Source organism: Leopardus geoffroyi, chromosome A2 (genome assembly GCF_018350155.1).
Source record: "Leopardus geoffroyi isolate Oge1 chromosome A2, O.geoffroyi_Oge1_pat1.0, whole genome shotgun sequence".
Lineage (NCBI taxonomy): Eukaryota > Metazoa > Chordata > Mammalia > Carnivora > Felidae > Leopardus > Leopardus geoffroyi.
This window is the reverse complement of record NC_059331.1, coordinates 166120406-166147407: the sequence shown is the minus strand read 5'-3', so window position 1 is coordinate 166147407 and position 27002 is coordinate 166120406. Positions and strand designations below refer to the sequence as shown.

At 47.5% G+C, this 27002-nt stretch overlaps 1 protein-coding gene across 6 annotated transcripts in view; it reads right to left on the bottom strand.

Annotated features, from left to right (window-relative positions):
* Nucleotides 1–27002, bottom strand: part of DPP6 (dipeptidyl peptidase like 6) — a 950988-nt gene that overhangs the window by 335649 nt on the left and 588337 nt on the right. For all 6 annotated transcript variants that reach the window (XM_045496272.1, XM_045496270.1, XM_045496273.1 and 3 more), the window contains exon 3: nucleotides 12812–12910. In XM_045496272.1, coding sequence (XP_045352228.1) covers nucleotides 12812–12910 — 99 coding nt within the window. The remainder of the gene's footprint in view (nucleotides 1–12811; nucleotides 12911–27002) is intronic.

Genomic DNA, 27002 nt, shown 5'->3' with positions numbered 1-27002 from the left:
GCGAGAGACTGCAGGAAAGATGGGCTCCGTGTCGACCATGTGTAAACCACCAGGTGTTAGAAAGATCTGCCCCAGCACCCAGAACAGCCTCCTTCCTTCTACACGATACTCAGCTTAGAAACAGAGCGCGGCACTCTGGCTACTCGGCCTGCCCAGGCCCCCAAACATTTCCGACGCGAACGTGAGATCCACACAAAGTCTGAAGGCAACCTGACCCCTTTCCAGCCCCTCGGCCCCAACTCAGGTGATGGGGGTGCCACAGACACGAGCTCAACGGTCCACGACTGAAACCACAGCATCAACACAAGGCCACGTGGGTTTGGGAAGCACCCCCTCGGCAAGACGCAAAGGGTGGCCTTCTGAAGAGGGAGGTGAGCTGCTGAGTTCTAGGTCCTTCATTTTTGGGGTGTGCTGTGCCCCCATCCCCCTCATCATCAAGCAGCTTAGTGTCCGTGAACCTGGGAGAACGGAGCAGTGGCCGCGTCCACACGAGGAACAGACAGCAGATGAGAGAAAACGGTGACCCTGGGATCATGGCAGGCCACCCCAACGCCGAGGGCGGGAGCAGCCTGGGAGCAGATCAGGAAACAGTGCAAAGCACTGAAAAGGCCACTGGGCTTTCCAGAGGACATGGGCTCGCCCTTATGCTTGTGTTGACCCCACGTGGCTAAAAGCTTTGTGGCTATTTGGGCCACGTGGCGACGAGGGCATCCACGTCCCTCCTCGGGTGGCTCTGTGCACACAAAGAACTTAGCAGAGTGTTGGGTGCATTTTGCGTTATCATCGGTAAGTGGCAAGTATAGAAGATGGGACTGGGTGAACGGTGTCAGAAGCCGTCCCCAGCACTCTCGCCAATGAAGGAGGAAACCAGACTCAGGTAGGTATTGTCATTGTAGACGGAGGTGTGATTCCTCAAAACGCCAAGAGTTACGACAAAGAAGCCTGGTTATTTTCCCACCAACCAGAAAGCCTGCTAGTCTAGGAGCTTCTCCAGAATACTCAGCTTCCTCCATCACTGGGTCCGTTCTTGCACTGATTAATGTTTATGGAGACTCTGTCACAAGCCAGACTCTGATCCACGAGAGAAATGGAAGTCACTACCGAGCGCGGATGGCCCCAAGAAGCTTCCGTCAAGGGCGAAGAAAACGAACACCTGAAGTCACGATTAGACGGGCTGTGGACGGGATGGATGGGTCACGGGGGATTATACTCAATGATGCAAGAGAGCAACTGATTCACTTTTTATTAATTAAGAAGGTGATCAATGTTTGGAAAGACGTCAATGATAATTCATTAGCCTCTAGTAGGCTGATGTGGTTAAGGACTTTGTGGGATAAAGTAATTGAAACACCAAATGGTAAAATGGTAATGTCAGGGCTTGTGTGAAGGTCACCACGTTCACGGATGGGGAGTCTCTCATTAAGGGAACTTCCTGATTTGCTTTAAAAAGACCATTCCAGAAGAAGCACGCAGAGGAATCTCCCCCCTTGGGCTCCGTAGACTGAGACTCAGGTAACTTCACAGGCTCTCTTGGTCTGATGGGAAGTGAAAGAAAACTAGACTTGTGAGTCCTGGTCTGTGGGCGGCCGGGGTGAGAGGGTTCCTACATCTCCTGGACGGCATCGTCGGGCAGAGTGCCGCCCCGTGCTTCGCCCAGCCTCGGAAGGAGATCTGCCGAAGTAACGCATTGGCCTCGAGCCAGATCACTCCTCTGCACGTGTAGGAAAAGAGGGGCTGTGAAGAATCCTGGGGAAAAGTCCTTAAAAGCCTAGGGGCCCTGAAGCAACCATATCACATCCTGGAACACGTCTGTCAACCTCACTGAGGAGCCACAATTACATCTACATCTCACTCGAGAGTAGATGCACACGTGTGTGCGTGTGTGTATGTGTGTGTGTGCACGTACGTGCGTATACATATAGATTTCCTAGATCCAAGGGGGAAAAGCCCCGTCCTCTTGTGATGCAAACACACAGAGTTGGAGTGGACTTCACCCCGGTCAGGTCTGCACCTCACTGCACACAGGCGGAGGGCGTTTAAGCTTCCCAGGGAGGCGAGGGGCACCTGTCAGAGGTGAAGAGGTTACGGGGTTCAGAGTGGGTCTCTCCCCGCTGGAGCAGCGGTGGCCCGGCTGAGCCCGCAGAGATGCGATGCCCCAATCGAGAATTAAGTGACGGGGGCCGTGGGGTCCCTGCAGGCAGCAGCCCCGAGCGGTGTGCCGGCTCCAAGTTGTGTGAGTCCTTCTGGAAGGGAAGCGTGGGTGGGGGGGCACCTCGGCCCCAGAAAATCGCTCCTCCCGATGCTGCCAAGAGGCTGTGTCCCCCGAGGCTGGGGACCCTAAGACGAGGCTCTAGCAGGTGCTGTGATCAAAGTGGTAGAGAGTTCTCTCACAGCCCGAGCAACCAATTCTACTTGGGAAAATCCAGACAGAACCTGTCTGGGATCAAGTCATAAAAGACGAGGGAGGGTTTCTGAAGCAGAGAAGCACACGTGTTTTTAAATGCAGAGAAGAACAGAGATGAGGGACTGAGCCACCCGGGTCCCTAACAGGGCAAGGACGCGCTGGGACAGAGCAGAGGGCCGGCAAGGAGGCAGGGAAGCCAGCAGGTGAGGAAAGCAGCGAGGCACGGTGACACAGAACATCCTGGGCTTTCTGCTGCCACCTCGGTCACCTTGGCGAAGCGATTTAGTTTCTTTGAGTTGGTGTTTCCTCATTTCTAAAGTAAAGATAAAAACTCCTACCTCCTCCGGTTCCAGAGAAGTTTAAAAGGAAGTAACCGAGGTATTTAATTCGCTACTGTTACTATTTCTGTTACTGTTGCTACTGTTGCTTCTAGTGGCATCGGCACTCAATGCTACAGTCTTTCCACGGTTTCCCCTGAGCAAATCCCACAGGAGACGTTTGAAGGACCTTAGGCAGGTAATAGTTTTAGCTCAGATACTGCAAATGTCGAAGATGCATTAAGAATGGCATGGGACAGGGGCGCCTGGGTGGCTCAGTTGGCTGGGCGTCCAACTTGGGCTCAGGTCACGATCTTGCGGTTCGTGGGTTCGAGCCCCGTGTCAGGCTCTGTGCTGATGGCTCGGAGGAGCCTGGAGCCTGCTTGGGATTCTGTGTCGCCCTCTCTCTCAGCTCCTCCCCCACTCATGCCCTGTCTCTCTCTGTCTCAAAAAAAAAAAAAAAAAAAAGGCAGGTGGCTGCTCCAACAGCCTCGGTCTCAGCTGACGGGAGCAACGGTGTGGACGGGTTTTACTGCTTTCAAAGAGTCTGAGGCATCACTGGCCTCTCGATACGAGACAACTGGCGTTCTCTTCTCCTCAGGAAAAGTGGAATCTTAGAAACCACTACAAAAGAGAGAAAATTGGTGGTTTACACACACGTGCACTCTAATTACATCTCGTCTCTTTCTTATTTTACGTAATGACTTCAACTGATGACTGTTATTATCTTTACCTACTCACTGAGACGCTGAAGAACGCTTTCAGTCTTGGCAGTGTGTCCTTTCTGGGCATTTCCCTGGAGCGACTGCCGGCCAATTGGTATCGGCTGTAGCAGATGACCTCTCGGGAACTTCCACTCCCTACAGCTCTAAGACTCGACGGTTTTGTCTGGAAGACGTGGCTTTTCAAAACGCAGCAGAAATACCCAAACCATTTTATACTTGAATTCCCCCTCTATCTCACCCCACAAGCTTTATATAAAAAAAAAAAAACCATCTGTGTTTTCAGAATAACAAAAGAGAAGAGGAAAAAGGAAATACGGAAATCCAGTTTCTTTGAGCCCCGTGCTCTGTCTCCAATTTCACCTTCTAAAACATATACTTTTCTGGTATCAACCAGCCAGCTGATAGTTCCCTTCATTCAAAAGAAGCAATTTTCTCCAACTTTACAGTCTCTCCAGTATTGCATCCGAGAGACACAGAGGGCTCTCTGCTCACAAGTGGCTGGATTAATGGAAATGAGAGTAAACACAGAGATTCTGGAACCAGCCACCGTGGTCTTTCACCACGTTCCAGCTAGAGCTAGAGCTGAACGGCCACGCGGAGGAAGAGTAAGCCGAGAAGGCTCGCGCCTGGAGCGAACCAGGCCCGCCTGGAGCTTCTGCCCATCAGCCCCGGGCGTGCCTGTGTCCTGAAGCCAGAGGCAGAGAGCGGCAGGTTCCCTGCAGGCTGCAGGTGGCCGTGGCTAGCTCAGAGCACAGGGCGCGAGCTCACCAGACCTTTTGCAAGGTTCCGTCCAGACCGCCCTCACAAGAGGCGAGCGGGCTTCTCCAGAGTACGTGTGGCCTCGTGCTATTTGTGCAGGGGGACGATGCCGCGGACACAGAGAAGCCCGTTGCTGTTGTTTCCAAGTGCAAAAGCTGTTTGTATCCAAATATTACACGCTCTTCCTGGCATCAGTCTGGAACAGGATTGGTAGGAGGACACCTGCCAGCAGAAGGGAGCGTGTGGCCACCGTGGGTAATTTCCCACGGACGCATTCTGCGCCTGCTGCCACGGCAGCAGGTAGGCTGGCTCTCCTAACGCTCTTTCTTGTGTCTTCCTCGATGTCGCGTCACCGGGGTCTCCTCCTTTCTTCACCTGCCCTGGTCCCTGCCCGCCCCCCCCCCCCCCCCCCCCGCCACAGCACCAGGAGACTTTAGCAGCCCCTCAGCAATGTACACTTCCACATTTCTCCAAGCTAGTGGGGAAACTCTCACCTAGCTTCATGCCTGGTCCTCCGTATGTAAAGAGCATTTCCACTTAGTTACCTTTTGTCAACCTCTACTCTGAACTCATCATCTAACCGCAGAAACCGACTCCTTGCCAGTGGGACTGCCGTTCCGGTTAACCAGGCTTAAAACCTCCGAGTCATACCTGGCTGTCCTTCCTCCCATCCCTGCGTTCCTACTCAGCTGAACGTCCCACCATGTGTCCTTCGTGAAGGCTGTTTATACCTACCGTTTCCCCTCCGCTCACATGCTAACCTTCTAGCATGGGCAGGTGGGCCAAGTTGAGGCATGTTGATGTCATGGGACCCCATGCAGACATTAAGATGACAACAGAAATACATATCTACTGCACGGAAATACGTTTAAGATCTGTTATAAACTTTCCCCCACTTAATACACTTAGTATCATCCCACATATTACATTACCTTCGAGGGTGAGTATAAAAACACACTAGCGGCTATTTCTAGCCGGTAGAGTTACAGGTGAGTTTTAGCATCTTCTGAAGTTGTGTCCAACCCTGTTTTCTAATTTGCTACAAGAAATACATAATATGTATATAATGAAAATAGTTGATACGACGCCTAAGCCTAAGCTGGATTTCACCCTGTCATCCGACTATTCTAAAACCTTTAGTTCTGACAGCTCAAAGCTGACGCCCCCATTTTTCTAAATTTTACCCCATCTTATTTGCCCTCCCCCCCCCCCCCAGGCGCCCGCAGACTCTGGCCCCACGTTCTGCTCTGCTGTTTCGTACTCTACTGCCCTTCTCTTCTGGCCTGACCTCGTTCGCGGCTCTCCCAGGCAGGTGCTGTTCCGTGCTGCCCGGGACGCCCTCCCCGCAGAGAGCGTATCTGGGTGATTCTCGCATCCAGGCCTCTGCCTGAAACCACTTCATCAGAAAAGCCTTCCAACCTTCCACGTGAAACACACGCCCACTGTGTTTCCTCATCTTTCCCCAACCAGGTTCTTTATCAGACGAGGGCGTGTGGAAGGAGAGCCACAAGGTGGCGCCACACCAGGGCCTGTGCTAGGTGTGGGGGTGCCGTGGGAATAAAAGGGGGTGAGTCCTACCCCCGTGGAGCTGACAGACACAGGGAAAGACAGACGTCGAATACGTAATTACACGCACGTGCAAAAGGTCAGCCAAGTCCAGGATACAACAGAGCCTAAATGCAGAAGGCGAAGGCAGGACAGAAAAGACGGCTTGTGGAGTAAGGAGGAGGGCAGCTCTAAAAGAAAACGACCGCTCGCAGGGCGGTGGTGGGAGAGCTGGGACCCAGAGAAGAGGGGGCGTGCTGGGCAGAAGGGGCGGCCGATGGAAGGAAGAACAAGGACTCTGGAAGCCATCAAAAGAAAACTCAAGTCAGCCCCGAATAGGGAGAGCTGGGGAGACACCAAGGGGCGAAGAAAAAATGAAGGCAGTGAGCGGGAAGTAAGCAGGGGCCTGATCCCAGCGTTCAAGAAACGGAGGGTCCCGGGGCCGGGACCGTGTGCTTCGTCCCAAGAGCGGTGGGGAGGCGGCCCGAGGTCTGTGAGGGGAGACGGGGGGAGGGCAGTGCGGTGCTGGACACGAGCACGTGAGGCGTCCAGCAGACATCCTCGTGGGTGACCACCTCTGTCAGGGGGACACACGCACGGGACGCTACAACACGCGGCGTGAGCCCATAGCTCAGCAGAGCGTTTGAGCTGGATACAGACCTGAAGCTCGCGGACCCACAACGGTCACCGCGGTCCCGGGCGTGAATGAGCTCCCCTAGGGGGCGCGGGCACACACCGAGAAGAAACGGGAGGTGTGAGGCTCCCGGACATCCACAAGTCGGAAACGTAAAACCCCCACCCCAGTCGTTTCAGTGACCCCCTTCTCCTTGCAGGAGAGGCTGTCTCTGGGGAGCCCCTGGAGAGGCCTGCTCCTTCTGGTGGACCACTCCCGAATATGCCAGTGGCAGGCACGAGCCTACACGTCTGAGTCTCGATGGGCGCTCCCCACGTCAGGCAGAACCAGCAAGAGTTCTTGATGCATCAGCCAGAAGGTGGGAGAGACGGAGATGAGCCAAGGACAGCTCCGTGTTCTTCGGTCTGTTCTGCCGGGAGAATGGATACCCCATGCACTGAATTGGGAGCAGCTGTGGATAAAGCAGGTGTTACTTTTTGGCTTGTGCGTGGAGCTGGGGCGCGTTGACCGAGAACGCCTATCCGGAGCTATCCAATAAGGCTGTGATGTCCGTGAGACATCTGAGAACGTCTGGAGAGGTGCCGTGTGAACATACACACTTAGGAGGCATCAGTGGGGGATACTTAAGTCACAGAACTTGATGAAGACACGGAGGGGGGAAGGGCAGATATTAAAAGGGGAGGACTAGAGGCTGAGCCCCGAGACCCACCGCGGTGAAAAGTCAGGGAGAAGAGCAACGAGCAGCAGAGGAGGCTGAGAAGGAGCCCCCATGATGCTGAAATAAAGCCAAGAGAACAGGATGACCCATAGGTGGAGGGAGAAAGTTCACCCAGGTGGAGGGAGTGATCAGTCGTGCTAAACACCGCTAGTCCGTGAAGTAAGTTGAGGTCTGAGAAGTGACTGTGAGATGCAGTTGCCCGGAGGTCAGCGGCAACCGCACACAGGAGTCTCAGCGGGTGCTGGGGTGGGAAGCCTGACGCCCTCCCATCAGGGAATCCCAGCGCAGCACATCAAGGGATCCACGAGGCTGAGAAGTGCAATGTGGTTAGTGGAGAAGGTGGAAGAACTCCCTCCACTAAGTGAGTATGTGGAGAGACGGCACTGTGGCCACCTCGAGGAGGTGCGTGCCTCTTCCTTTGTAGGGGGTGCCTGTTGCTTTGTCGGGAGTGCTTAGCATGTGCCTCCGGATGTCGTCCATTCTACTGATCCACATGGCTCATCTGGTTGCAACGACTATGTGAGGGCAGAGGATATGAAGGCGGTTATACCCATCATTTTCAGAAAAGGTAGATTGAAACAAGTCTCTAGTATGAACATGAGTGAGGAGAAATTGAACTCTAACCTGATAAATTTTCTCCTGATAAATATAGTTCATTAGATTCTAGACTATTAACTCCAATATTTTAAAAAAATTTTTTAACGTTTATTTATTTTTGAGACAGAGAGAGACAGAGCATGAACGGGGGAGGGGCAGAGAGAGAGGGAGACACAGAATCGGAAACAGGCTCTAGGCTCTGAGCCATCAGCCCAGAGCCTGACGCGGGGCTCGAACTCACGGACCGCAAGATCGTGACCTGGCTGAAGTCGAACGCTTAACCGACTGTGCCACCCAGGCGCCCCACGTTTATTTATTTTTGAGACAGAGAGAGACAGAGCATGAACGGGGGAGGGGCAGAGAGAGAGGGAGACACAGAATCGGAAGCAGGCTCCAGGCTCTGGGCCATCAGCCCAGAGCCCGACGCGGGGCTTGAACTCACGGACCTCGAGATCATGACCTGAGCTGAAGTCGGACGCTTAACCAACTGAGCCACCCAGGTGTCCCTATTAACTCCAATATTAAACCCAAGATACATTTGTTAACTTTAGTGGTTAAAACAGCAAGTCCCATTCTCCATGGGGCATTATACCATTTTCTTTATCACTTAGGTATTCTGTTAGTTCGACACCATGGGAAAAGGGATGCTAGAATGGAGAATTTAAGGGATGGCAAGAATTCTGAAATATTCACAACCTATAGTCTTGGACAGAACACACAATGTAGCTGGGGGGGTTGTGAAAGAACCTGTCTGGACACCGGAGACCTGGGTTCTATCCCATGTAGCACAGTTTATAAAAACCAGAGAGACCTAGGTTCCAGTCCAAATTTTGCTGCTTACTGACATTGATCAAGTCATTTAAACACCCTCAGCCTCAGTTTCCTGAGGAAATAAAATGGAAACAATGGTGGTTGTGAGAACTAAGTGATTTAATATGTGTAAAGCACTTAGCCTTGAGCATAAGATATGGGAAACCCCAGCAGATGATGATGGTGGTGGTGGTGATGATGGTGTTGGTGATGATAATGAAACTAGCGATGATGTGATATGATGTGATGATGATGGTGGTGACGATGGAGGTGATGGTGATGATGGTGATGGTGATAATGGTGGTGGTGATGATGAGGATGGTGATGATGGTGATCGTGGAGGTGGTGATGGCGATGATGGTGGTCATGATGGTGATGGTGATAATGGTGCTGGTGGTCATGATGGTAATGGTGGTAGTGACAACGATGATGATGATGGAGATGATGGTGATGATGATGGTGATGATGAGGGTGATGAGGATGGTGATGATGGTGGTCATGATGGTGACGGTGGTGGTGACAACGATGATGATGATGGAGATGATAGTGATGATGATGGTGATGATGAGGGTGATGATAGTGATGGTGATGATGGTGGTCATGATGGTGATGGTGACAACGATGATGATGATGGAGATGATGGTGATGATGATGGTGATGATGAGGGTGATGAGGATGGTGATGATGGTGGTCATCATGGTGATGGTGGTGGTGACAACGATGATGATGATGATGGAGATGATAGTGATGATGATGGTGATGATGAGGGTGGTGATGGTGATGGTGATAATGGTGCTGGTGGTCATGATGGTGATGGTGATGGTGACAATGATGATGATGATGGAGATGATGGTGATGATGAGGGTGATGATGATGGTGATGGTGAGGGTGATGATGAGGATGGTGATGATGGTGGTGGTGACAATGATGGTGGTGATGGTGATGATGATGGTGATGTGATGGTGATGATGATGATGTGATATGTGACGATGATGTTGGTGATGATGATGAATTAGAGAAGAGGAACAGACAGAGGAGAAAGGAAAAGGAGATGAAGGAGACCGTAGTTGTGATGGTGGGGATAGACAGTGGTCATGACAGGGGCAACTCCCAAGTCTACCAGTAAGAAATAGTTCCCTGGGCCCAGAACTTTGCCTGCTGCACAACAGGCACTCAGTAAACACTAACCGAATGAAGCAGTGCTCTGATAATTTCTAGAGCTCACCCAGCTCGACATCATTCAATAATCCTGTGAATGTCATAATCTTTCCTGGATCTCAACATTTAAACTTGTGATATTAACAAAATGAGGGGCACCTGGTTGGCTCAGTCGGTTAAGTGTCCAACTTGGGCTTGGGTCATGGTCTTGTGGTTTGTGGGTTTGAGCCCCACGTCGGGCTCTGTGCCTACAGCTCAGAGCCTGGAGCCCATTTCGGATTCTGTGTCTCCCTCTCTCTGCCCCCTCCCTCTTGTGCTCTGTTTCTCTTTCTCTCTCTCTCTCTTTCTCTCTCTCAAAAGTAAACATTAAAGGGGTACCTAGGTGGCTCAGTCAGTTAAGTGTCCGACTTCAACTCAGGTCATGATCTTGCTGTTTGTGAGTTCGAGCCCTGTGTCAGGCTCTGTGCTGACAGCTCAAAGCCTGGAGCCTGCTTCAGATTCTGTGCCTCTCTCTCTCTCTCTCTCTCTCTCTCTCTCTCTCTGTCTCTCTCTCTCTGCCCCTCCCCCACTCACACTCTGTCTCTCTCTCAAAAATAAATAAACATTAAAAAAATTTTTACACAAGAATGAATTATTTACGGTACTTGTGAAAAATCAATTATAAAGACTCAATCACTGCAAAGCTACTTCATTCATTTTAAGCTACCGAATTTTAGGGAACAGGAAGAAAGGGAATGATCAGGAGGAGAAATGAATGAAAGAACAGTGTAGGGGGGACAGCTAAGAGTCACGTGCAGGGAAGCACAATCATGTTCCCTTACACTCTGGATGGTGCCTGCTCTTTGGGGAGACCGGGCCACCTGCTTACTATGCAGCGAAACATCAAGCTCAGTGTGCACATTTATAAAGGAAGAGTACTCCTAAGAAAGCTCCTGGACACCAAAGCCATGCTTGTTTAGAACTGTAGGTGGTCTTCATGAATAGAATTAACCTGCCAAATAGGCAGGCGGGGCATTTTCTGCTGGGCATGAGGCCACTTCTCAGTTGCTTGTATTAACGCCCAACTTTGTGGATAAGGAAATGTTGGCTTGTTTCCTCCGGCCAGAGAGCCAGCACACCTCTGGAAGAGCTCCACTCATCTGCAGTGTGAACTAGCTCATGAGATACAAACTCCTTACGACCAACACAGTTCCAGCAGAAAGTCACCTGCTCTTGTGGCTCCAGATCTCTGCTTACTTATTTTTTATTTTCATTGTTTTGCTTACAGAAAGCTGAGTGAGGACAAGTCAGCAACCATGGGCACCCTAACAAACAGATATAGGTATATTATTTTAGGACTTCACGGAGTCTTTTCAGGGCTCCCTCTGACCTGCTCTGAGCCCCATAACTCTGGTGCTGTGTTCCTCATCTCCAACTTGTTTTATCCCTAGATTCTGCCTCTCTCCCTCCCTTCCTTTCTCTCTTCCTTTCTCTCCAGTTGCTTTTCTTCGTGACCCATGGAGACTGTCTCTCAGCTAATCTTTGGTTTTCCCATTCAAGGTTTAGCACATTCTAGACTGACATCACGGAGTCTATTCTCTGCTTTCTATAGTTAGTTAACTCCTAGCCATTCTTGAAGACTAAGTTTCCTCACCATCTGTGACATGCCTTCTCTGTGCATTTTGTGTCAGAATCACCACTGGTCATTCATCGTTTGTTCTGCTTCTCGAATATGGCTTTACGCTCATTAAGAAGAGAGTAATCACCTTTCATTCCCAAGATTGGGCACGGAGCATGCTACTTTCCACCTGCCTGTGCCATGGGCAAACACAGACTGAAACCAGGTGCTAGATCTCCCTCAGAACCAAAGACAAAATTACTTCCTTCATCAAACAAAAAGACCCTGGCTCTGTCCATGTTTGGGATTTCTGTGATCACCGCCCCCCCCCCACCTGCTATTCCCAGCACACTGCTGTCATTTCTCCCCAGTTCCTCTGTAGAAAATACATTCCCTCTGGGATGCATCTACTTCTCTCCATTTTAAATAAGCCAATCTGAGGATCAGACACGAATACTAAGGTCACAGTTGACGACAGAAGAAAAGCTATAGCTCTAGTAGGAGACTAATGGCCAAGAGTTGTTGCTAGTTGATTTTTGAGAGTTTGCAAAGCATGAGAAGCATCTGAGAGGCAGTGTGACAGCAAGAGAGCATAATAACATGGTGTCACTCAACAAGACAGTGGTGGGAAGGGCACTAAATGGGAAGTCAGGAGACAGGCCTCCAAATACATCTGTGGCAACAGCGAGCTCTGTGACCTCAAAAAAAAAACCCCACTTAACCTCCCTGGGCCTCATTTATTATAAAAGCCAGATTTGAACTAGACCTCGAGCGTTCCACTAGAAAAGCTCTTTGATCTGAGGATTAATTTTCAAGCGCATCCCGTGGAGGCTCCGTCAGTGAAAACATCTGCGGAGATCACGGGAGAGGGGCGCGGACTGGACTGCTTCAGGGGAGGGAAGAAAGCCTGAAGAGGATGGTGCAGGTCATTCCCACCTTTCCTCCCATGACTGAGCTCTAAAATTAGCTCAGCCCCAACTAGATGAAATGGATTGTGTCCTGGACCAAAAACTGCATCATGAACGTACTGCCGTTTGCCTCCAATTCTGTTTTGTTGTTTCAAAACTCTCCCCAAGCAAGACACGTAGATTCCATCCAGACTGACGTTCCAGAGGAGAATGAATTTAGCTGCAGATGTGCACCAGGCTCCACAGTTCATTGGTGGCACTCGGGAAGAATCCTTGGAGTTCCCTTCGGCCCCTCTATCCAGTGGGGAGTGAAAGCAGGGGCCGTACAACAGGGAATAAAGAACACGGAGAAGGAGGAACGCACAGCTATGTCTCTGCCTGTTCCTGTTGCTTAGCAACACCTCCCATCTCCATCTGAGAAATAATGATTCAGGGAGGTGACGCAGAGGACCCATTTCTCACGAAGGCACAGCCCCATTTTACCAGCTACACATTGTCTTAGAATGATAATAAGATGATTATCACAGCAAGATCTCTGCACACCACCTCTACAGCCAGAGAGAGAACGTGACAGGCTAGCTACCAAACCCAAACTAGGGAAGAGGAGCTCCCCGTGCACACGCAGGGCTCAGGACTCACCGCTTATCCACTTGGCCTCGGGGTCATGAATTTTGAAATCATCACTGAAGAGATCTTCCACTGTGACCTTCTTCTTCTGAGACAGACTATTATCTTCCGCTAGAAAAGAACATGGCAAATAGTTGAGCCTTTTATTTGTTGGTAGAAAGAGAGGACCATAAAGCATTCTGGTTGCCATTCAGAACTAGTACATATGGTAAAACATATACTTTCGACACATAACATAAAGGCTGAACGAAAGCCAGTCACGCTTTTTGTTTTCAATTAAGATATCAACAGCTGCGGTAAGGAGACCATGATGCAGGAAAATGGCACCCTTTCTCTCCCTCTACTTGAACACATAAATGATCATATTTCTTAGCAACGGAGGTAAACGTTTCAAGACTGATTTATGAACAACAAGGTGGGAATGGTCAAGAGAGGAAGGAACAAATGTCCAGAATGGATCTCAACTTTATTAAATGCCAACTACTGGGAGCACGTTGGGTGCTGGGGATGAAAAGGCAGGTAACATCTCTTAGGTATTTATTCTCCACATGCCTCGCTTGTCCCTGGCTGTCTCTGGGCTGCGAATCAGTTCCTGTTCAGACAGGCTCACACCTCAAATGTCTGTGTGCACACTACCAGATTCTGCCTTGCTTCATCTCGATCACTTGGCAGTAAGCACATGAGATGGGCCTTGAAAGTACTCATCTAATATCCATCCCAAGAGGAGATATTTAGTTAATGGCACCAGTGGGTGAGACTGTAGAAATCTGGCGATGTCTGTCCTATTTCCCGAGGTCGAAGCCAACAGATTAAACCCACAAGGATGGCACCCCAAACCACTCTCACTTCTGTTATACTGGTAACATTATTAACCATTTCTGATGTACGTCATCCATCTAGAATTAGGCACTTCCGTTCCTGCCTTCCCGAATAGAAGGTGCCAACTTTTGGGGGCACTTCTCTTGAAGACTTAGGGCCCTCAGCCATTAGTTCTATGTTGTGCTGGTGGGTGCGGCTGTCCTCGGTGCCAACCAAGCTGTTTGGTGTGTGTGCATCCTATGTGAGGTGGTTCCAGATCTACATTGGTTTTACATTTTCATGTCTGGTTGTCATGTCTGCCTTTCTTTCCAACTTCTGCCTGTTGAGCCAGCTTCCACTGTGTGGGCTGTCACAGAACATGCCCTCAACAGTGCCCTCTGCCTCTTTTAATTTTCTGTTTCCAGATCTGTGGCAGGTTGGGAAAATAACAAGGATTTTTGTTAGATGACATAACATGAATAAATACCCTCTGAATGAAATCCTTGAAGCTTCTTGTAGGATTCTAGTGCACAGATTGTTTTTTTAATTTTTAAATGTTTATTCATTTTATTTTTGAGAGAGAGCACATGTCTGCGAGTGGGAAGGGGAGGAGAGGGAGAGAGACAGAGAGAGAGAGAGAGAGAGAGAGAGAGAGAGAGAGAATCTCAAGCAGGCTCTGTGCTGTCAGGGCAGAGACTGAAGCGGGGCTCAAACCCACGAACCATGACCGAAGCCAAAATCAAGAGTCAGACATTTAACCACCTGAGCCACCCGGGTGCCCCATCTAGCACATAGGTTTTATTACATCTCCTATATGGTTTCTTTCTTTTGGCCTCTTTGGATGTTATCGATTACTGAAGTTGTCAGAAAAGTCATGTGTTACTTTGTGCATTGACTGATTTCTTGAATATCACAGAGGACTAATGTGTGTAAAAGTCTTTCGAAAATTACAGAATGATACCTTTCAAAGTGGCCTTCTCATTAAACCTGAGTGTATGTGGAACTCTCCCTGGTGCTGAACAAAACATGTTAAACTAAACCCAATTCTCCCCTGTAGGACCTTTCCATCTGCAACTGAAGCAGCCCCGGAAAAAGACACAAATACAGTGCATTTCAGTATGAAAAACAAACAATAAATGAACATTTTAAAGATAACCAGACATCGATCTAGTGAAGTTACACTTGGTCCAGTGATTAAGAAACATATTTGCAACTAGTTGATGAACAGGTCCTGGAGATCTAATGCACAGTATACGGAATATAGACAATAATCCTGTATTATAAACATAAAAATTGCTAAGGGATTAGATCTTAATTATTCCCACTGAAAAAAATAAATGATAATTTTGTGACCTGACAAAGGTATCAGCTAACTCTTCAAAGGCAATCATATTGCAATATATAAATGTATCAAATCAACAAGTTGCACACTTTAAACTTACACAATGGTACATGTCAACTATATTTCAAAAAAAGATTAAAACAATAAAGCTAAAACTAAGCATAGAAATTTCTGAAGCATATAGTCAGGAAACAAACAGTCCTATTAAAGCTTAAACTTTATCTGAGTAAGCTTCCCTATTGTAGGATGATTCTAGCTCATCTTTTGAAGTAACCGTGCATCTCATGAGAAGAGAGTATAAGGCTGCAATTTACACAAACTTTGGGTAAAAGATGAAAAAGGTAGACAATTCACTTTCTGAAAAATCCCTCTTTTTACAAACCACTGTTCTATTAATCTAAAAATGCGTTTCACTTTTTTAAAAACTATTGCTTTGTTTTTAAATTTTTGTAATGTGTATTTATTTTTGAGAGAGAGAAACAGAGCGTGAGCAGGGGAGGAGCGGAGAGAGAGGGAGACACAGAATCCAAAGTGGGCTCCAGACTCTGAGCTGTCAGCACAGAGCCCGATGCGGGGCTCGAATTCACAAACCGGGAGATCACGACCCGAGCTGAAGTCGGACACCCAACTGACCAAGCCACCCAGGTGCCCCACTGTTGCTTTGTTTTTAAGAGGTATTTTAACATCATGACTTTTACGTAGGGACGGTTTGTGGTGAAGGCGTTGTGATGTACGCCATGAAACTGCTCTGGTGACACCAGGACACTGGACTCTGTCAGGGACCAGTTCTGACTCCTTAAGATGCTCCCCGCTGGCCTCTCTGGACCTTGATGGCTTGTTCACATATTCGGCTGCTATCTAATGAAATCACTGAGTGGTACTTTGATGCATTTCAAAGATCCTTTGAGGTGGTGACAAGCATGCATGACTGTCACGCCCCAGGAACCAGCCTGGGCCTGAGGAATCACAAGGGAAGACTTTAAGGAACTCAGAGAGCCACAATGTTGCAAGGGCGTCAGTGCTGAGAGCAGGGGGGCTGGCCCTGAGGAGGGAGAATAAAATGGGAGGAACTCTGGAGAGAATTCCCCGAGGAAAGCGCCTGCTAGCCCAGATAAAGACACAAAAGAAGAACTTTCGAGCTAGAAGGAGGGCAATGGCATGAAGGTATCACTGAACGCGGCATTCTCAGGAAATCGTGCGTGCTGTTGTTGGTGCAGGAGACAGTGTGACGGAAATATCTAGAGATGAAGGCAGAGTTTCTCATTATATTTGATGTTCTGAAATTTCATGAGAAAATGTCCACTTGTGGGGAGGCTGGGTGGCTCAGTCGGTTGAGCATCCGGCTCTTGGCTTGGGCTCAGGTCATGATCTCCAGGTTGCTGGGATTAAGCCCCTGGCAGGGCTCTGCGCTGACAATGTGGAGCCTGCTTGGGATTCTCTGTCTCCCTCTCTGTCCCTCCCCGCCCCCCCCCCCCCACACACACACTCTCTCTCTCTCTCTCTCTCTCTCTCAAAATAAATAAACATTAAAAATAAGATAAAAAACAAATAACAAAAAAAAGGAAAGAAAATGTCTACTTGTGGATTTTATTTAAAAATCATGCTTACCACCCAATAACGTTATCAGTCTAAGAATTACTTTTTCCTTATCAGGAAGGCTGTAGTGATGATCTCATTTAATACTATTTCTCCTTCAACCTAGCTCTCCTTTCCAGGGTGCGGGCGGACCCTGTGTGAGAGCTGTGGGGTCCCACCACCACCTCCCTGGTGTTTTCTCCGTGTTTCCCACATTTTTATTTCTTTGGGGGCATTTGCATGATTTCTTCCATTTGATTTTTCCACCTTGTTACTGTTTTTAGCATTATTTAGAGAGCTTCATCCTGCAACTGACTTTTAAAATTTCAAACAATTACATTTTAGTTTCTATTATTCCTAAACAGCTCCTTTTCAAGATCATCTACTCTTGTAGTTGTAAGCTCCTCTATCACATTGATAATTTTTTTTAAACCTAAAATGTCATTTTCTGATTGCCCTATTCATTTATATTTCTTTGGACTTAAGTTCTCGTGTGTGTTAAGCTGGTGTTCTGCTTTGTAGGGGATAGTTTCTGGGGGTCCTTGTATTTCTTAGTTGTAAGCTTCTGCCCTGCAAGTGTCCTGGGTCACGAGAGACCCTTGGTGGTGTGGTTGTGGTCAATGTCCTGGGCACTTTGAGGCTCTGTCTGGGCCCCGTGTGGCCATTTGGGCTGGACCTGGGCAGCCCTACATGGCTGATGTGATTCAAGAGCCTCTGAACACGAACCCAGTTTTCAGGCAGGATGCACTTGTCCCATCCCTGGCCTCTCACGAACACCAATATCCTAGCCCCTCCTGTTGGATCGGACGTCATTCTCTGCCCCTTGAGGGTGGCAGGAGTTTGGTCTTACTTGGTACTTTAGGTTTTTGCCTGGTCTTTCTTTCGAAGACACCTTTCTGCTCCTGGTACATACAACACTCTTGTTTTTGAGTGCAGCTGTGTTTTTATTTATTTTCTCTCATCTCTACTTGTTTCAACCCAAAAGGGAAAGATTTCTGTGCTCAATCTGCCACCTTAAACCAGAAGTCATCATGCAAATGGAGATACACAAAGTGGCCCGTGGCTCTTCCGGATTGGCTTTCACCCCTAAGGCAACTTGGGGATGAATTTCATTTAGCCCCAGAGTCAGATGACCACGTAGCACTTGCAAAGCACGTGGCATCCCAGTCAGCTCACTGGCATGCAAAGGCACGCCATAATCTGTAGTGAGGCTGTTATCTTTATGTAGGTCAGAATATAATTTCTCAGGCCCCTTTCCTTTCCTGGTGCTTGTTAAACAGTTATGTTGTTAAGCAGCACAATTACTGGAGAACATTTTGGAATGTTCCTTAGAGATTTTTAAAATTAGAAATAAATTCCACCACCCTACAATGGATTAATGGGAAGCATAACCTCTTGAGGTTTTCAATCACTGCAAGCAGAGGTCGGCTGCTGACAAACCCAATTTAGGAACAAAGAAAATCTATGCGATTAGTCAGAGTCTCTTGTTCCTTCTGCTTGTGTTAGAAACTGGAATAACTAACCACTCGAAAAATGCTTGGCAGTCTGGGGAGGACACTGATGGTTTTAACTCTTGATCCTTTAAGAAAGAGGAGGAAGGAAAGCCATGTTACAGAAGGCAGACCTGAGCTACTGAGTGGTTACACGGCTTCTCCGAAGATGTGTGGGGAGTTAGCCAAGCTGCATTAACCACATTTGCAGGGAAATGTGAACACTGACATTATTCACAGATTCCGGCTTATGTACACCTATTCCAGAAGCGGGATGCTAATTAAATTATAAAATACAGAAAACCTCAGGCAGGTAATGCTAATGAGAAAACACTATGTTCTCCAGGTTAAAAAAAAAATTCCATAAATAAAGGAAAAGTTTACAAAGCCATTCTTATGGACGTATTTCCTTCATTGAAAAAACGTAGCCTCCACATCACAACAACAAGAAGCACAACAACAACGGCCCACGGCGACGTGTGATGTGACAGGTGTCGAGTGTAGGGTTTTCAAACTCCAAGGAGACAAAGACTGTGGACGGCCGGACACAGCTCCTCGGAGGAGGCAGATCTCAACCTGAGCACAGAGTCAAAGTACCCTGGGTGTTTAGAATAAGTCACTGTGAACACGTGCATGTTATTTCTGTAGAAGATGATAACAGTTGTTTGCTTTCATACACACATCAGAAGAACGTGAGGGAACCCCATCCGTGTTTCAAACTCTGAGCCATTACCTCCCAAGTTCCAATGATACAGCTTTTGCTTCACGGCAAATTCCTGCTGCTTGTTTCATTACTGACGAACCCAATGTGGACAGCTGCTTAGCACAAGGAAAAGACTACGAAAACACAAGCAGCCAGCACGTTAGCTGAGCGGGTGCTCTGCGTCGGGCACTAGTAGATGCTGGAATCAACAGTTCCGGTTAGACTTTTCCTTCTCTTGCAAAGAAGTGCGATCGATGCTATCTACTGGAGATGATACTCCTACTCCCTTGGGATGCTTATCATAATGAAGGAAGAAATGTAGTCATGCTTCACGATCAACAACTTAGAACGATGAAATTTGAACCAGGGAACATGTCTACAGGTTGCAGTATGGATCATGCCCGGAGTCTTAGCGTAACTCGTTGAGGTGGCTTGGATGATGATATTTGGGACTTTGGAGCTGATGAGACTTTGGAACTTGTGTTGATGCTGTAAGCATGGGACTTCTGCAGACCTTAGGGTGGAGAGAACATGCTTTGTATGTGGGACGGATGTGAATCTTTAAGAGCTGGAGGTCAGACTGTATATGCAAAATAATGGTCCCTAACGATATCCATGAGTACTGGTTATGGACTGAATGGCACCCCTCTCCCATTCATATGCTGAAGCCTTAACCCCCAATGTGACTATACCTGGAGATAGAGCCCCAAAAGAGTCATTAAAGTTAGATGAGATCATAAAGATGGGGCTCTATTTCAACAGGGCCAGAATCCTTGTAAGGAAAGGGGAAGAGACAGTGGAGGTCTCTCTCTCTCTCTCTCTCTCTCTCTCTCTCTCTCTCTGTCTCTCTGTATGCAGACAAAAAGCAATGTGAGATATAGTGAGAAATTCTGCCAGCCAGAAAGAGAGGTCTCCCTAGAAACCAACTCTGCTGGCATTTGGTCTTGGGCTTAAAGACTCGAGAACTATGAGAAAATAAATTTCTGTTGTTTAAGCCACTTGGTGTGTGGTACTTTATTATGCCAGCCTGAGCCTGCTAACACAACTGATATTTTCAAAATTTTAACTTCCAACTTTTTGTTGCTAGAACACAAAAACACAACATTTATAGATCTGGTATCCTGTACCCTTTCTTTCTTTTTTAAAAAGTTTATTCACTTATTTTGAGAGAGAGAGAGAGAGAGAGGGAGAGGGAGAGGGAGGGAGGGAGGGAGGGAGAGAGAGAATGCATGTGGGAGGGGCAGAGAGAAAGGGAGAAAGAGAGAATCCCAAACAGGCTCCACACTGTCAGCACAGAACCTGACACAGGGCTTGAACCCATGAACCATGAGATTGTGACCTGAGCTGAAACCAAGAGTCAGACGCTCAACCCACTGAGCCACCCAGGTGCCCCATTCTGCAACCTTTCTAAACCGACCTGTTTGTTTGACGAGCACATCCTATATAGGCATTCATTTTGTCTTCAATAAGAAGAGTTTTACTTGTTCCTTTCAAATAGAAATAATCCGTTAGAATTGCCAAGAAACTGGTTTGTTTAAGAAAGTCAAGGTCCAAGTAGCAGTAAGGTAAATTGTAGCTACTGATGGGTTTGGAGGAATGAGAGTTCACTTGGCCTGAATGCCTCCAGACAAACCGTGGATGTTTTCAGTGAGTGTTCCATTTTCCAATAAACTTGTTATTGTTTGGTGGGAGATTTAGTAACGTGAGAAAGGAGGCTGCAAACATTGCCCAAAGCTGAGAGGAAGAACGGGAGGAGCCCGGGTGGCCGGGGAGGGGGTGGTCAGGTGTGCAAACTTCCCCAGCTCAGCCAGTGAGAGGTCAAGACATTCCACTTAAGGTCAGAGGAATAAGACACATTTACAGAAAGAAGTTTTCATATGAATTTATGAAAGAACCTTATAAAGGACTTAAAAATAACCTCAAAGGTCTCACAACAGAGTGAAGAGAGGAGGCGGGAGGCACGTAAGTGAACGACATTCTTCACTTTACCAGGAGTCATCTGTCAATATAGATAGATAAGCACACAACCAAGAATCACAGGAATAGGGTGTCCGGGTGGCTCAGTCGGTTGAGTGTCCGACTCTTGGTTTCAGCTCAGGGCATGATCTCACAGTTTGTGAGTTCAAGCCCCATGTTGGGCTCTGTGCTGTGAGTGCGGAGCCTGCTTGGGGTTCTCTCCCTCCTTCTCTCTCTCTCTCTCTGCCCCTCCCCTGCTCGTTCTCTCTCTCTCTCTCTCTCTCTCAAAAAACAAAATACATAAACTTAAAAAAAAGAATCACAGGAATAAACATCAGAAACACTAAAATCTGAATTGGTAAAATGTAATGAACGGTCTCTAGAGACTGGTTGTAGAATTGAGAGTCCAAAAAAGAGTATTGTTATTAGTTTGATTTCGGTTGAGCATTTACTAGCTTCTCCAGCGTCCATTTTTTCTTAATCATTAATGAAGTCACAATCTGATCATAAGCATCCACTCACACCTGAACCCAGCGTCAGCGCTGGCGTGCGTCTTCACGATGCACCAACCCCACGGCCGGCTAATTTAACCTTCCCAGATGGCGGTAGTTTGCCCTGTGAGCAAAGATGTGCAGTGCTCCCGACAGAGAGACGGTGGCTGGAGCGAGCCCTCACCGGTGCGGCTAGAGGACAGTTGGGGGACCCCAAGGGCCCATGTCCCAGGAGCAAAATGCCATAGACACATTTGGAGGCACACTATTCCAGAAATCCTCATCACCTGCCACACGGAATATAGTTTTGCTACTTGAATTTTATTGGCTTCGCTGATTGATCTGTATTTCACTTGGCTCCTGTCAATTTTACGGGAGCTGTGAGTGGAACTCGCATCTGTGTCATGCATGTAAGTAAGATAACAGACATCAGTTAAGCCAATGCAGGGGATGGGTGTTGTCCTTTCCTCTCTACATTTTAAAAACTGCAATATATGTCCCCAAATGGGAATGCATTTCAGTTCCTTCTCTGGTGGCAGAGAGGATACAGAACCGAAGTTTGAAGCTGAGAGGAGTTGTCAGGAGAGGTGGGGAGGAGGGCAGGATTCTCCTTGAACCGGGGGAAGGGGGTCACCATCGCCGTGGCCCCCCGAGGGTCCAGCACACCTCCTCCTCGTCTTACCCTCCACGGTGCCTGCCTGTAAGCCACGGCCACTGCAAGAATGGCAAAAGCATCTATTTCCCTTTGTGTCGCTTTCCCGTGGCTGCTGTAACAAAGCACCACGCATGTGGTGGCTCAGCACAGCGGACGACTGTTCTTTTTCTGCTGTGGAGGCCAGAAGTCTGCAGTCAGTGTCCCTGGACCCAAAGCAAGGTGCCTGGTGGCAGGGCACACTTGTGCGGAGCTCTGGGGGGGGGGGGCATCTCTTCTCTGACTCTGCTGGTGACTGTGGGCGCTCCCCGCCTCCTTACCACATCACTGCAGTCCCCGCCTCCCTGGTCCCGCTGCTGTCTCCTCTCTGTCTGTGTCAAATCCTCTCTGCCTCCTTCTCACACAGATACATGTGGTTACATTTAGGACCTGAGGACAATGGAGGAAACCCCGCCCCCCTCACCTCAGGATGCCTAACGTAACCACCTCTGCATATGGCAAAAACCACCCTTTCTGCCATATAAGGTAACGTTCCCAGCTTCCAGGGATTAGGACACACAGGGAACCTTCAGGGAGCCTTTGTCTCACCTACCAGATCCCTCAAGACCTTTTCTGCATTTCCAGCTAACCCACTACTTCAGAAGGCATCCTCTGAAAATACGATAATCAGACATTTACTGAATTTTTTAAAAAAGACATAAAAAGAGGATAGATAAGGACAAAGCAAGGGAGAAAAAGACTGATTCATCTGAGGCTCTGGAAACTACCTCTTAACCTAATTCCTGGTAATTCTGATACCTTACCTAAAAGCACAGAATTACTTTAGAAATAATCTGGAACTTGAGGAATATGAAATAGCCATCTGAGAAAGCATGTATATACACACATGTGTGTGCCGGTTTTGGTGATGTGAGCAACAGCATTCGTTCGAACAGGGTTTAAGGTCAAGAGTTCTGCCTCAAAGAGAAGGTAGGCCACTGCAGCCTGGAACTCAATCCTCCTGGGTCCTCTGAAATGCCTGCTTCGTTGTGGGCAATTTGTCTCCGGTTCCCTGATTTTATTCTACCTTCTATTTCTGTGTTCCTAACCTGGACCTGGTAACGCGACTTAAGATTCCTAAATTGCTGCCTTTGGTTCCTGGCTGGCCAGAGTCTTCCCTAAAATAGCAACTCCTAGACTAGCCAGTCCCTTGTAACAGATGGTCCTGAAGGCTCCCAAAATTCACCTGAAATTTACCAAGAGGCTCTCATCCAAACCAGGCAACAGACTAGAGAAAACCAGAGTGCCAGGATAAGATTTATCCTTTTCATTGTTTGTATACAACCGCGCCTTTAAAATAGGATGCAAAATGTAGCAATGCTTAGAAAAGTGCCCATTTATGGATAAATATGCAGGCACATTTGCCTTAGAGTTTTAACACGAGCATGAATAATAATGTACTGCCATCCTTTAGATAAATGGATCTTTAGTGCAAGGATTCAATAAATAAGCAAGATGCACTTCACAATCCTAGAACTGATGATGAAAAGTCAAAGTAGAGGCTGTTAAGATTCTCCCAGGGACCTACTTCTCAGGATTTCGGAACTCTGCCACTAACTACAAGGTTAGTAGCAGGGTAAATTACTTCGCTCTTTTATAAGAATCTGTCAGAACGCCCTCTTTTAAGATTTGTTTCCATTAAAAAAATTTTTTTTTACATTTATTTATTTTTGAGAGACAGAGCACAAGTGGGGAAGGGGCAGAGAGAGACAGAGACACAGAATCCGAAGCAGGCTCCAGGCTCTGAGTTGACAGCACACAGCCTGATGTGGGGCTCGAACCCACAAACTGTGAGATCATGACCTGAGCCGAAGTCTGATGCTTAACCGACTAAGCCACCCGGGCACCCCAGATTTGTTTCCCTTTAAACAATGGTTCAAACTCACTGTTCAAGTTCAAGGGATGCAGACTGCATTCGTCAAATATTTCGTAAGTCAGTGGGTCCTGTTGTGGCAGACAAGGGTCTGCCTTCCCGGGAACCACTGTATCCTTCCAGGTCTTAGGAATACCTGCTTCCCCAAACCTCTTCCAGCTAAGGGAGGCCAAAGGCCATGTAATACACTTATGGCAACTAAGCTGTCTCCTGGATGGTTGCAGAAAAAGACAGAAGTGCATGAGGCACGTTCTGGGATTTTCCCTTCTTTCCTGTGATGGTAGGAGATGTGTTGTGAGAAGCCGGTGTGGTCACTCTACCAGCACACTCACACTAGCAGCAGAGATCTCTGAGCCAGGGAGCCATCCTGGGACTGGCCATTCCTAGACCTCTTCTATGAAACAGTACAATACCTACGGTTTGAATTATTTTTGTTAGATATTCTGTTGGGGACAGAAGTACTGAGATACACTGTAACTTCTGGGTTCTGGATAAACGCTCAGGCTGATCCCAACGTGGCCCATGGACGGGCTGACCTGGTACATGAGCTTCCTGCGGTGCATCCAAATGTTTACGAGTACCTATACACCCTTTCCCAATGATAAGATAATTTATGGTTTTATCAGATTCTGAAAACAGGCACAACGTATAAGTTGTTACAGATGACAGATGCCATTGGAGTACAATCACAAATCCAGAGCCTGGACTTCCAGACCCTCCCAATTTGCCACCACCCCACCCCTTCAGCCTAACTCTTGACATTCCTCATGTCCCTCCATGGCTTCCAAGCCAGACACCCTCTGTCCAGAGAGATGCCCGGCAGGCTTATTATGGCTCGTGGGGACCTCCCTTCTTAGATTACCATCATTTCTATTGTACCTGTCTTTCAAGTTCCTCATCTTCCAAAAAACCTTCCACGAATGCTTCCTGTCCTCCCCGATCTCTCCTATACTCTGGACTGTCATAATAAACATTATCTGCACTATCCCAGTAGAGAACTTAGTTTCACTTGACATTAACAGGTTATCTTTAATCCGAAAGGACAGTAGCACGGCAGCAGCAGCAAAAACAAGTGTCTATTTCATGAGCAGAGCAGACACTATTCTCCCAATCAGCCAGCTGGCAGGTGGGTGCGAACAGACACAGAGGAATCTAGAAACAGAACTACAGATGCCCAAGCGCGAGTGAAGGATACTAGATCACATAACTTGGGTGTCCTATGACAGGACACTTGGTCGTAGTCATACGCAACAGATGAGCTCTGACAAGACTGGATTTGGGGGATGAGTTGAATACAGGAAAGAGAAAAGACAAAATGCCTGGATGGGGCGCCTGAGTGGCTCAGTTGGTTAAGCATCTGACTCTTGATTTTGGCTCACGTTTTGATCTCATGGTTTGTGAGTTCAAGCCCCACACTGGGCTCTGTGCTGACAGTGCGAAGCCTGCTTGGGGGTCTCTCTCCCTTCTCTCTCTACTTCTTCTGGTGTTCTCTCTCTTTCTCTCAAAATAAATAAATAAACTTAAAAAAAAAAAAAGGAAAGAAAATGCCTAGAAGACATGACCAAACTACCTATTTCTTTTTTTTTTTAAATTTTTAAAATTTTTGTTTTTGAGAGAGAGAGAGAGAGAGAGAGAGAGCAAGCAGGGGAGGAACAGAGAGAGAGGGAGACACAGAATCCAAAGCAGGCTCCAGACTCCAAGCTGTCAGCACAGAGACTGATGTGGGGCTCAAACCTACAAACCGTGAGATCATGACCTGAGCTGAAGTCGGATGCTTAACCACCTGAGCCACCCAGGTGCCCCCGGACCACCTATTTCTATAACAAACCATAAGAAACAATAAGATGTATGTTACTTGTTATGATACATACATAAGTTATTAAATTATTGTTAAGCTACTTTGTGATTGTTGGAGGGATTATATATAGATTATGTATAGATGAAAAATTGAGCATCAATCCATCTTAAAATACAATGATGAATCTCACAAACATTATACTGAACAAAAGAGCCAGTTGTAAAAGAATACATCCTAAACGATTATTTTAATATTGTAAATTCAAAACTTATAAAAGCATGCAAAACGCTTCTATGATGTTAGAAATTGGGTTACCTTTGGGAGGATTAGTGATGAGAAAGCATGAGTGGGGGCTTTTGGGATGCTGGTTACATTCTGGATACTGGCTACAGGAGGCTGTTCAGTTTGAAAATTCATTAAACAATATAATATTGTAAATGTATTTTAAATAAACATTTGAGGGGCACCTGGGTGGCTCAATTAAGTATCCGACTTCGGCTCAGGTCATGATCTCGCGATTCATGGGTTCAAGCCCCACATCGGGTTCTGCGCTGACAGCTCGGCTCAGAGCCTGGAACCTGTTTCCGATTCTGTGTCTCCCTCTCTCTCTGCCCCTCCCCTGCTTGCACTCTGTTTCTCTCTCTCTTTCAAAACTAAACGTTAAAAAAAATTTAAATACATAAATAAATGTTTAAAAATCAATTGTTCCAGAATTTTTAAAAAGATAAGCTTTCACACACTAAACACCTATTAGAAAGGCCAAAATCCAGGACACTGATGACACCAAGTGGGGCAGCCTCTTTGGAAGACAGTCTGGCAGTTTCTTACAAAACGAAACATACCTGTACCATACAGGCCAGCAATCATACTCTTTGGTGTTCACCCACACGGGGTGGCAAATGTATGTCCACATACATAAAAACCGGCACCTGAATGTTTACAGCGGCCCTGTTCATAATTCCAACATGTGGAAGCAACTAAAATGTCCTTCAGCAGGTGAATGGATAATTAGTTTGTGATGCATCCAGAGAATGGAATATTATTTAGCACTACAAAGAAATGAGCTGTCGAGCCATGAAAAGACAGGGGAGAACCTTAAAAGCATACTTCCAAGTAAAGGACGGCTTCGTCCCATATGGTTCCGACTATATGACATCCTGGAAAAGCAAAACCACAGACTCTGTAAAAAGATCATTGCCAGGGGCTATGGGGGAGGGAAGGATGAAAAGACAGACGTCGGAGGATTTTCAGGGCAAGGCAACTCTTTTGTATGACACTGTCATGGGAGAAACATCTGTCTAAGTCCATGGAACGCATAACACCAAGAGTCACATTAATGTAAACTACGGACTTTGAGTGATAATGATGGGTCAGTGCAGGCTCATCAACTGTAAAAACGTCCAGTCGGTGGGGATGTTGGTAATGGGGCAGGATGTGCAGGCCTGGGGGCAGAGGGGGTCTGGGAAAACCTGCACTTGCTCTGAGT